This window comes from Salvelinus fontinalis, unplaced genomic scaffold, assembly GCF_029448725.1.
Source record: "Salvelinus fontinalis isolate EN_2023a unplaced genomic scaffold, ASM2944872v1 scaffold_2023, whole genome shotgun sequence".
Taxonomy (NCBI): Eukaryota; Metazoa; Chordata; class Actinopteri; order Salmoniformes; family Salmonidae; genus Salvelinus; species Salvelinus fontinalis.
The window spans coordinates 8,084-20,298 of record NW_026602232.1 but is presented as its reverse complement, the minus strand read 5'-3'; the positions used below and the strand labels follow the sequence as shown (position 1 = coordinate 20,298).

The following is a 12,215-nucleotide window of genomic DNA, read 5'->3' as shown; positions in this document are numbered from 1 at the left end:
TCTCAAACTTAACCCCGTTCCTGTTGAAGAAGATAATATCTGCTGGATGGAGAAAGAAGCTCTCGTGAAAGAGGAGGAAGAGGAGCCTGTTACAATACCAAAACAAGTAGAGGGTGAGGCTGTTACCGTGAAAGATGAAGAGAAAGACGTTTCAACATAGGAGCAGTATAGACCTAATCTGTTCATTATATACATCTACATGATGTATTGTTACACAATGTAGGAGCAGTATAGACCTAGTCTGTTCATTATACATCTACATGATGTATTGTTACACCATGTAGGAGCAGTATGGACCTACAGTAGCTAGCTGCTAATTTAGATGTATTTTGACTTAATGAAACTGCCTTAAATGTTCTGTAGTAAACATGTTTTATTCTCACTAATCAATCAACACATTCCTGTCTTTGTATGTCTCAATATAATAGTATTATTTAATTAAATCCATTTAAAATAATCTTTGTCTGAAAATAAAATATGATCCTCAACTGCGTTTCCCCTCCAGTCAGCAGACGGCGATGTGCGTCTTTCAGGCGACGCTGCCAGCGTGACGTATAATCTAGTGGACGGTTCTTCATAAACAGCTCGTCAACCACCTCGGTAGCTTGCTAGCCAACATAGCCGAAAGATTCAAGCTATTTACACGCTTTCGGTGTATATTAGCTACTGTGTTTTCGACACACTTAGGTCGTATCTAGTTGTTAACCTATTTAATATTACGTTATTTTGTATTAGTCAGCTATAGTAGCTGACTGGTTAAGTTAGCACTAGCCTAGTCGCTAATGATAGCTAGCTAGCTAACATCCCTGAACATGAGCTCACTAAACATCTCCCCTCTCGTTAAAGAAGAGGCGGTCTGCTGGACGGCGAAAGAAGCTCTGGGGCTAAACATTGTCGTGAAAGAGGAGAAGGAAGAAGAGGATGTTACAGTAAAACAAGAAGTAGAGGGTGAGGCTGTTACAGTGAAAGAAGAAGAGAAAGACGTTACAGTGAAAGAAGAGGAAGACGCGTTCAGAGTGAAAGAGGCAGAGGAGGTTACAGTAAAAGAAGAGGAGGAAGAGAAAGAAGAGGATGCCGTTTTTGAAGTGAAGAAGGAAGGGGAGATTACTGTCACATTGGAAGATGAAGAGGAGATAGGAGATCTGATTAACACCAGTAAGTACCGCCTTAAAATCGTTTTTAACTTTGGATATTCGGAGTTGGCTCGTCAATACCTCTTCAACGGAGGGCCCAGGATAATGACTTATATGTCTAGAATCAGACGACGTAGAGAGCAAGCTACCCCTTGTTTTCTCCGTTCCGTTTCCAAAAAGTGACTAAACATATATATTTGAGAAGGAACTATCTTCTGACCGCAGACTGGGGGCACGGTATGTAGTGATTTTAATGTAGTGATGATTTACAGCACACCGTGTCTCCCAATAGTGCCATGCGAGAGTTGTGTTGGCTACAACAAAGATTATGGATATACTGACAAGATTTCTCGCCGTCCTCACAAGGGGAGTTGTTGTCCACAAAGCGGCACTGCGGGTTGTCTAGCTCCCGCCTATCCTTTCTTTGGATTGGTGGATACATCTTATTATTGTAATCTATTGTTTATATTCTATGAGGGTTTTTGTCGTCAACCGCCTGTATTCAATGGAGAGAGATGCTAAGCTACTAGCATGAATATGCACCGCCTGTATTCAATGGAGAGAGATGCTAAGCTACTAGCATGAATATGCACCGCCTGTATTCAATGGAGAGAGATGCTAAGCTATTAGCATGAATATGCACCGCCTGTATTCAATGAAGAGAGATGCTAAGCTACTAGCATGAATATGCATAGCCTGTATTCAATGGAGAGAGATGCTAAGCTATTAGCATGAATATGCACCGCCTGTATTCAATGGAGAGAGATGCTAAGCTATTAGCATGAATATACACCGCCTGTATTCAATGGAGAGAGATGCTAAGCTACTAGCATGAATATGCACCGCCTGTATTCAATGGAGAGAGATGCTAAGCTATTAGCATGAATATGCATAACGATCTGGAGACAACTCCTATAGTGTTTTTTATCAAAGTTGTCGGTATGTCACGTGTCCACGTAACAACTTAAACATTACGAAACTTCTGTTGGATCAAGTAAACTTCACATAGCATATAAGCCATTCATTTTGTTGTTGACCAAATTCAACATTTTCCACATTGGGTTGATAATTTTTTTACTTGGATACAACCAACTGTAGCCTACTAGCATGACCTAGAGAGATACAACCTACTGTAACCTACTGGCATGACCTAGAGAGATACATCCTACTGTAGTCTACTGGCATGACCTATAGAGATACAACCTACTGTAACCTACTGGCATGACCTATAGAGATACAACCTACTGTAGCCTACTGGCATGACCTAGAGAGATACAACCTACTGTAACCTACTGGCATGACCTAGAGAGATACATCCTACTGTAACCTACTGGCATGACCTAGAGAGATACAACCTACTGTAACCTACTGGCATGACCTAGAGAGATACAACCTACTGTAGCTACTGGCATGACCTAGAGAGATACAACCTACTGTAGCCTACTGGCATGACCTAGAGAGATACAACCTACTGTAACCTACTGGCATGACCTCGAGAGATACAACCTACTGTAACCTACTGGCATGACCTATAGAGATACAACCTACTGTAGTCTACTGGCATGACCTATAGAGATACAACCTACTGTAGTCTACTGGCATGACCTATAGAGATACAACCTACTGTAACCTACTGGCATGACCTATAGAGATACAACCTACTGTAACCTACTGGCATGACCTAGAGAGTTACAACCTACTGTAACCTACTGGCATGACCTATAGAGATACAACCTACTGTAACCTACTGGCATGACCTATAGAGATACAACCTACTGTAACCTACTGGCATGACCTAGAGAGATACAACCTACTGTAACCTACTGGCATGACCTAGAGAGATACAGCCTACTGATATTCATGCATTTCTAAACTTTTTCTCTCACTTTTATGGGGTATTGTGATGTCATTATGGGGTATTGTGATGTCATTATGGGGTTTTCTGATGTCATTATGTCTGAAGATTGATAATTTAAAAAAAATGTAATCCATAAGGCTGTGCTGTAACAAAATGTGGTAAAAGGGAAGGGGTCTGAATGCATGTATGTTGTCCTGGGGTGTCGCAGATTTAAAAATATATATATATTTTCTTTCTACCAATTGATTGGTTGAAATGTTATGACGTGTATTTTTCCATATAGACACATAGAACTATATAGAACTTGAACTGAACTTATGCTTCAAGCGTTTGATTAAATAATTAACGCAAATGACCTGAGCCAGAGATCAATATAACCAGAAGGCAGAGATCAATATAACCAGAAGGCAGAGATCAATATAACCAGAAGGCAGAGATCAATATAACCAGAAGGAAATAACCAACCGACCTGCTGCTGGCCTTCCTAAATTCTGACGTTATGCTCCTGAAGTTTCCCGTAAAATCGGCAAACTTTTTCAATTTCCATTCAGAGTGACAATTTATCTGACCATTTCTACCGATCTTCGTGCCAGTTAGGAACGAGTTACAACACCTGTTTGGCCCCGCCACTTCCTGGGTCGTTGAATTAAATTTAAGGAATAAATTTGAGTCTCACGCTCATCACCTGTGGAAGATGGAGCTTCCAGCGAGGCGTGTATTTAATAGTATGTTGTACCTAGTTTCCCTCCTTCAGGGAACAGTAGAACAGTAGAACTTCAACTTAAATACTGGATCTTGCTGTCGGACAGTTTTTTTTGTATTCAGATCTCTGAAATGCTCTCTAACTACGTAACATTTAGTGGCTCCTTATGTTACACTGGGAAAACAGTTTTCATGGGCACAGAAATCCTAAATAATTTCAGAGTTTGCTAAATCCAATGGTTCTAACCGAGAGTCACCTTAACTTTATTGACAATACCCAAATTGATACTGTCATTAATGCGGTTCTTCAATAATTACACATAATTCTTAATACTGTAGCTGTTACAGTCACATGTTCAACTATCATCAGCTGATCCAGGAAATCATTTTCTGAATGACAGTCAAATGACAAACATCACGACATGCAACAACAACCAAAGTGCTTCTTCATTCATTACTCTGGTAAAGACAGTTATGCCGTGCTCCATGTTGGATCCAACATCCCTAACAAATTGGTGTTTATAATGTTATTGTCTGCTTGATTTACTGTAGGGTCTCGTTAGTCTGTTTGCACACAGAGATACTTAGCTCATAATGTGTAGAGAACTGTTCCTTGATGGATAGGCTATTGTACAACACACAGAGCTATTTTCCATTATTTGTTGTTTGGTGAAGTTATGGGTCCTACAGTAGGTCTATGGTATTGTTAGGTGAAGTTATGGGTTCTACAGTAGGTCTATGTTATAGTTATGGGTCCTACAGTAGGTATATGTTTTTGTTAGGTCAAGTAATGGGTCCTAGAGTAGGTCTATGTTGTTGTTATGGGTCCTAGAGTACACTATGTGTGTCATGCAATAACAACCAAAGTGCTTCTTTGTTCATTACAGGTATATTTGTTGTTAGGTGAAGTTATGGGCCAATTTGGCAAACAGTGTACAAACCCTCATTGTGAGGTTGATGGAAAAGCTAGACAAAGAGCATTTTACTGGTTGAAGTGTTTTTTAAATACAAAGCGGTTGATTTGCGATGATGACACAAACATTATATTAAGCAGGACATTCAAACGATCCTTACAATTATAATCCAAAGTAGTGTGAAATGTACTCATAAGCAACCTGGAAATGGAGGCTACTCCCATGAGTTTTCCCCCATTCACATTCAGAATACATTGTGAAAAACTAAAATCTTTGCTCACCATTTTTGCTCCAGGCAGATGTAACGGATCTAACTTTACGTCGTCCCCTCGCCCCGACACGGGCGCGAACCAGGGACCCTCTGCACACATCAACAACGGTTGCCCACGAAGCACGGTCGTTACCCATCGCTCCACAAAGGCCACGGCAACCCTACTTAAGTCTCAGAGCAAGTGACGTAACTGATTGAAATGCTACTAGCGCGCACCCGCTAACTAGCTAGCCATTTCACATCCGTTACACTCACCCCCCTTTCAACCTCCTCCTTTTCCGCAGCAACCAGTGATCCGGGTCAACAGCATCAATGTCACAGTATAACTTTAAACCGTCCCCTCGCCCCGACACGGGCGCGAACCTGGGACCCTCTGCACACATCAACAACAGTCAACCACGAAGCGTCGTTACCCATCGCTCCACAAAAGCCGCGGCCCTTGCAAAGCAAGGGGCAACACTACTTAAGTCTCAGAGCAAGTGACGTAACTGATTGAAATGCTACTAGCGCGCACCCGCTAACTAGCTAGCCATTTCACATCCGTTACACTCACCCCCCTTTCAACCTCCTCCTTTTCCGCAGCAACCAGTGATCCGGGTCAACAGCATCAATGTAACAGTATAATTTTACGTCGTCCCCTCGCCCCGACACGGGCGCGAACCAGGGACCCTCTGCACACATCGACAACAGTCACCCACGAAGCAGCGTTACCCATTGCTCCACAAAAGCCACGGCAACCCTACTTAATGTCTCAGAGCAAGTGACGTAACTGATTGAAATGCTACTAGCGCGCACCCGCTAACTAGCTAGCCATTTCACATCCGTTACACAGATATACTACGTCCATAACTAGTGGTTTCCTCATTACCAGATATACTACAGCCATAACTAGTGGTTTCCTCATTAGCAGATATACTACATCCATAACTATCGGTTTCCTCATAAGCTGGGAGGAGTTTCTACAACCAAATTGCATTTGCATCGCCCTCGTGCCGCAATTTTATTAAACACAGAAAGGAGCCTATATTGGAGACCAAAAGTCGTCTGGCACACTGCTTAGAGTTTCAACAACATGAATAACTTATTTCAAGTCTACAAGCTTAGATGTTACTACTAATGTGAAAACAAGACAAAATATGACTATTCTTGCTCATTTTAAGACAAATGTCAAATAATCATTACATTCATTACAGACGTCAATTGTTGTACAACTTCATGGCTACGCTGTTGGCATCACTTTTTACAGTGGATTTCCGCTGTTGTGGGCCTTTAACCATCTGTCTGACTTTGTTGTTCACACAGGAGAGAGACGGGACTACCGTGGGTCTTCTGGGGAGCCTCAACAACCTCATGATGCTGACAAGGCAGAGAAGAGTCTCTCCACATCAGAACACCTCAAGAAACACCTGCAGAGATCCACAGGGAAGAAACCTCGCTGCTGCTCTGACGGTGGGAAGAGATTCACCTCCTCAGCAGGCATTAAAATTCATCAGAGAATCCACACAGTGGAGAAACCTTATAGCTGTACTCAATGTGGGAAGAGTTTTACCCATTCAACCAGCCTGATATCACACCAGAGAACACACACAGGAAAGACATCTTACATCTGTAGCTGTGGTATATGTGGGAAGAGTTTTACTCGGCTAAGCACCCTGATATCACACCAGAGAACACACACAGGAGAGAAACGAGAGCAACCGTATAGCTGTGATGAATGTGGGAAGAGTTTTTATACATCTAGCCATCTTATTGTACACCAAAGAACACACACAGGAGAGAAACCGTATAGTTGTACTCAGTGTGGGAAGAGTTTTTTTACATCTAGCTATCTGAAGAGGCACCAGAGAACACACACAGGAGAGAAACCTTTTAGCTGTACTCAATGCGGTAAGAGTTTTACTCAGCTAAGCAACCTGATATCACACCAGAGAACACACTCAGGAGAGAAACCGTATAGCTGTAATGAATGTTGGAAGAGTTTTACTCACCTAAGCAGCCTGACATCACACCAGAGAACACACACAAGAGATAAACCATATAGCTGTCATGAATGTGAGAAGAGTTTTATTAGCCTAAGCAGCCTGATGTCACACCAGAGAACACACACAGGAGAGAAACTTTATAGCTGTACTCAATGTGGGAAGAGTTTTAATACATCCAGCATTCTGACTAGACACCAGAGAACACACACAGGAGAGAAACCGTTTAGCTGTGATCAATGTGGGAAGAGTTTTACTCAGCTAAGCGGCATGATATCACACCGGAGAACACACACGGGAGAGAAACCATATAGCTGTGATCAATGTGGGAAGAGTTTTGCTACATCTGGCCAGCTGACTTCACACCAGATAACACACACAGGAGAGAAACGTTATAGCTGTGATCAATGTGGGAAGAGTTTTGTTCAATCTGGCAATCTAAAAGTTCACCAGAGAACACACACAGGAGAGAAATCTTATAGCTGTAATCAATGTGACAATAGATACTCTAATAAAAGGTGTCTGATCAAACATCAGAAAATACATGAAGGAGTTGTTTCATGATATCAATAAAATGATGTCACAATGTAGAATGTTGTAGGAGTATTTTAATGATGTCACAATGTAGAACCCTAAATGTTTGTCCCCTGTTCTATTAATTTCAACATGATATGGATATTAGCCTCAGGGGGAAAATCCAGGCTCTGAAATGGAAGAGTACTATTTATGTGATTTAACAAAAAGTGACTAACACAAAAAGAGCTGTGTTACACTTACCACGTTGGTGACCCACTTGAATCAAAATGCAACACTTCAAAATGTAGCTAGTTGTTTACCACAAATTGTCCTCTAATCAGGGATGTACACATTACTCCCAGATTCTGTGTGGTTTTTGAGCTGTTAGTTTTAACAGGACGTGCAACCTCATCTCCCTCCTGTCACACAGTTGATTTCAACATGATATCGATGAGTGATGACAAATAAGTGTTGTGTTCCTTTCTTTAGCGACCCCTACATTTAAATGCATCACTCCAATATGTAGCTGACTGTCTTCTGCAGGTTGTCCACTAATCAGTGAGGTAAAATATATCTCCCATTTCCATGTGTTTTTTTGTTGTGTTAGTTTCAACAGCACGTACAACCTGATTTCCCCCCTAATTAATATCAGTGATTTATTGCTACTTGTCAAAACAACAGCGTTTTTGGTGCTTGTGCAGTTAATAAGGAGCTTGTTTAAAAAATACAAGTAATGTGATTATTGTGGCAGTTTGTGTATATCGTACATTTTATGTTTAGGTTTTCAATATATCACAAACTGTTTCTGCATATTGGTTATTGATTTAGACACATTATAACTGTGTTTTGACATTGGCCCACTGTTCCTAGGCCGTCGTTGTTAAATAAAAAGTAGAGTTCTAGAATCTAGTGAGTTTAAGGATTCTATAGAAAGAAAAATGCTGCCATTTTAATATTTGAGAAATTAACCAATGATATTAGGCCACTCTTGGCCATGATTACAGACACCTGTGTGTCTTGACGCTATATATAAACGAGTCAACCCGCAGTGTCTGTGATTGTACCTTGATGAAGACAGCTTGCCTGTCGAAACGTTGGTAAATTAAATATTTTTGCATCTGAGCTAGTGTGCGGCTCTCCTTTATTTTTTGAGGTTGGACTTTAGCACGTCTAGATCGTTAGCACGTAGGACGCACTGATTGGTGTCACCTCGTTAGTCTGTATGTGTTACACCTGTGCTGGCTTGTCCATCTCGTTAGTGGGAAGGTGTTTCACCTGAGCTGGTCCAGGTTCTATTTAAGAGTGTCTGGCCCAGTGCTCCAGTTGTCTTGATAGATGTGGAGAGTCAACACCTTTAGTTGCTCCACCTTTTTGGTTTGCTTCCTGTCTTTAAGTTTGGTGTGGGTTTTTCTTTTGTTTGCCTCTTCTTGGGCAGATTTAGTGGGTGTCATGGTGGGTGTCTTTTAGGTCCCAGTTGTTACCAGTCAATTTTCAATCGATGCCCCGTAGTGTCTTTCAGAGCCCCTCCTAAAAAACAAGTTATGTTTTGGGTTGGATGTAGCATTATATTGTTAAAATTTGAATCAATGGCATTTCCTTTGCAATGCTCATTAGTCTTTCAGTTGTTCTTCGTTTTTTTATCCTCAATATTTCTGTTTTTTTTTCATTGTTTTTTTTCTGAGAAGCCATTGTGTTGCATCCATGTCTGAAATGTGCTTAGGTCCCAGTTGTTGTTACTAGTCAATTTACAGTGGACACCCTTATAGTGCCTTTCAGAACCCTCCTAAAAAACAAGCTAATATTTTGGGTTGGTTATTGCATCCAATAAATATTTTAATCAATGGAATTTCCTTAAAATGTTCATTATTCTTCTGTTTGTGTACTAACTTTTTGATTATTTTCATTGTCTTTTATTTGTTTTTTTCTTGTTCCTGTTCCATTCATGCCTGAAATGTGCTGTATAAATAAAGCTTGGTTTGATTTCAACAACATTTTATTTTTATTTCACCTTTATTTCACCAGGTGACCATGATGTCATAATGATAGTTTAACCAGGTGGCCATGATGTCATAATGATAGTTTAACCAGGTGACCATGATGTCATAATGATAGTTTAACCAGGTAGGCCATGATGTCATAATGATAGTTTAACCAGGTAGGCCAGTTGAGAACAAGTTCTCATTTACAACTGCGACCTGCCAAGATAAAGCAAAGCAGTGCGACAAAAAAACAACACATTTACATTTACATTTAAGTCATTTAGCAGACGCTCTTATCCAGAGCGACTTACAAATTGGTGCATTCACCTTATGACATCCAGTGGAACAGCCACTTTACAACAGTGCATCTAACTCTTTTAAGGGGGGGGGGGGGTTAGAAGGATTACTTTATCCTATCCTAGGTATTCCTTAAAGAGGTGGGGTTTCAGGTGTCTCCGGAAGGTGGTGATTGACTCCGCTGACCTGGCGTCGTGAGGGAGTTTGTTCCACCATTGGGGTGCCAGAGCAGCGAACAGTTTTGACTGGGCTGAGTGGGAACTGTACTTCCTCAGAGGTAGGGAGGCGAGCAGGCCAGAGGTGGATGAACGCAGTGCCCTTGTTTGGGTGTAGGGCCTGATCAGAGCCTGAAGGTACGGAGGTGCCGTTCCCCTCACAGCTCCGTAGGCAAGCACCATGGTCTTGTAGCGGATGCGAGCTTCAACTGGAAGCCAGTGGAGAGAGCGGAGGAGCGGGGTGACGTGAGAGAACTTGGGAAAGTTGAACACCAGACGGGCTGCGGCGTTCTGGATGAGTTGTAGGGGTTTAATGGCACAGGCAGGGAGCCCAGCTAACAGCGAGTTGCAGTAATCCAGACGGGAGATGACAAGTGCCTGGATTAGGACCTGCGCCGCTTCCTGCGTGAGGCAGGGTCGTACTCTGCGAATGTTGTAGAGCATGAACCTACAGGAACGGGTCACCGCCTTGATGTTAGTTGAGAACGACAGGGTATTGTCCAGGATCACGCCAAGGTTCTTAGCACTCTGGGAGGAGGACACAATGGAGTTGTCAACCGTGATGGCGAGATCATGGAACGGGCAGTCCTTCCCCGGGAGGAAGAGCAGCTCCGTCTTGCCGAGGTTCAACTTGAGGTGGTGATCCGTCATCCACACTGATATGTCTGCCAGACATGCAGAGATGCGATTCACCACCTGGTTATCAGAGGGGGGAAAGGAGAAGATTAATTGTGTGTCGTCTGCATAGCAATGATAGGAGAGACCATGTGAGGATATGACAGAGCCAAGTGACTTGGTGTATAGCGAGAATAGGAGAGGGCCTAGAACAGAGCCCTGGGGGACACCAGTGGTGAGAGCACGTGGTGCGGAGACAGATTCTCGCCACGCCACCTGGTAGGAGCGACCTGTCAGGTAGGACGCAATCCAAGCGTGGGCCGCGCCGGAGATGCCCAGCTCGGAGAGGGTGGAGAGGAGGATCTGATGGTTCACAGTATCAAAGGCAGCCGATAGGTCTAGAAGGATGAGAGCAGAGGAGAGAGAGTTAGCTTTAGCAGTGCGGAGCGCCTCCGTGACACAGAGAAGAGCAGTCTCAGTTGAATGACTAGTCTTGAAACCTGACTGATTTGGATCAAGAAGGTCATTCTGAGAGAGATAGCAGGAGAGCTGGCCAAGGACGGCACGTTCAAGAGTTTTGGAGAGAAAAGAAAGAAGGGATACTGGTCTGTAGTTGTTGACATCGGAGGGATCGAGTGTAGGTTTTACACAGAGTTACACATAAACAAACGTACAGTCAGTAACACAAAATATATATATACAGTGTGTGTAAATGGAGTACGGAGGTAAGGCAATAAATAGGCCCATAGTGGCGAAATAACTACAATCTAGCAATTAAATGGATCAAACAGATCAATCCCACATTTCCAGCCTGCTGAAGGCGTGGTGGAGTGGTAAACACCACCCCCGGCTCTACCGGGGGCTCGAGGTGGTCTCCCACAGCTCTGCTGGTGGAGTGGTAAACACCACCCCCGGCTCTACCGGGGGCTCGAGGTGGTCTCCCACAGCTCTGCTGGTGGAGTGGTAAACACCACCCCCGGCTCTACCGGGGGCTCGAGGTGGTCTCCCACAGCTCTGATGGTGGAGTGGTAAACACCACCCCCGGCTCTACCGGGGGCTTGAGGTGGTCTCCCACAGCTCTGATGGTGGAGTGGTAAACACCACCCCCGGCTCTACCGGGGGCTTGAGGTGGTCTCCCACAGCTCTGCTGGTGGAGTGGTAATCACCACCATCACTCCAAGCCGCGTTATAAAACACTCAAAGTAATGGATATGGAGCATCTATGGCCTCAGTTACACCTGGCACCTAAATGTGACTTCTGTCATCTGATCACTCCAAGCTGCATTAGGTTCAGATCTACCAGGATGGGCCTTTGACATAATCTGGAAGCAGCCAAGCCACTAAAAATACATAAGCAATGTCAAAAGATGAGTGGGGAAAAGTACATTTTACACAAGTGACCTTCATAATAAATCAAATGTTATTTGTCACATACAGATGTTATTGCGGGTGTAGCGAAATGCTTGTGTTTCTAGCTCCAACAGTGCAGTAATATCTCACAATTTCACAACAAATACCTAATACACACAAATCTAAGTAATGGAATAAGAATATATGGATGAGCGATGTCAGAGTGGCATAGACTGATACAATAGTATAGGGTAGAATACAGTATATACATATGAGATTAGTAATACATAGACTAAGATACAGTAGAATAGGATAGAATACAGTATATACATATGAGATGAGTAATACATAGACTAAGATACAGTAGAATAGGATAGTATACAGTA

At 42.8% G+C, this 12,215-nt stretch overlaps 1 protein-coding gene across 1 annotated transcript; it reads left to right on the top strand.

The window, feature by feature from the left end:
* The first annotated feature begins 574 nt into the window (after positions 1-574).
* LOC129850437 (oocyte zinc finger protein XlCOF22-like) lies at positions 575-9,354 on the top strand. The gene is made up of 2 exons (XM_055916849.1): positions 575-1,155; positions 6,181-9,354. The coding sequence occupies exons 1-2, from the start codon at positions 813-815 to the stop codon at positions 7,419-7,421; spliced, it is 1,584 nt and encodes a 527-aa protein (XP_055772824.1). The 5' UTR covers positions 575-812; the 3' UTR covers positions 7,422-9,354.
* The last annotated feature ends 2,861 nt before the right edge of the window (positions 9,355-12,215 follow it).

Excerpts from the sequence above, each read along its gene's own strand:
- LOC129850437 (XM_055916849.1), top strand. The coding sequence starts at position 813 with ATGAGCTCACTAAACATCTCCCCTCTCGTTAAAGAAGAGGCGGTCTGC. Across the intron at positions 1,156-6,180 it reads AGGAGATCTGATTAACACCA|GAGAGAGACGGGACTACCGT; the intron begins GTAAGTACCGCC and ends TTGTTCACACAG.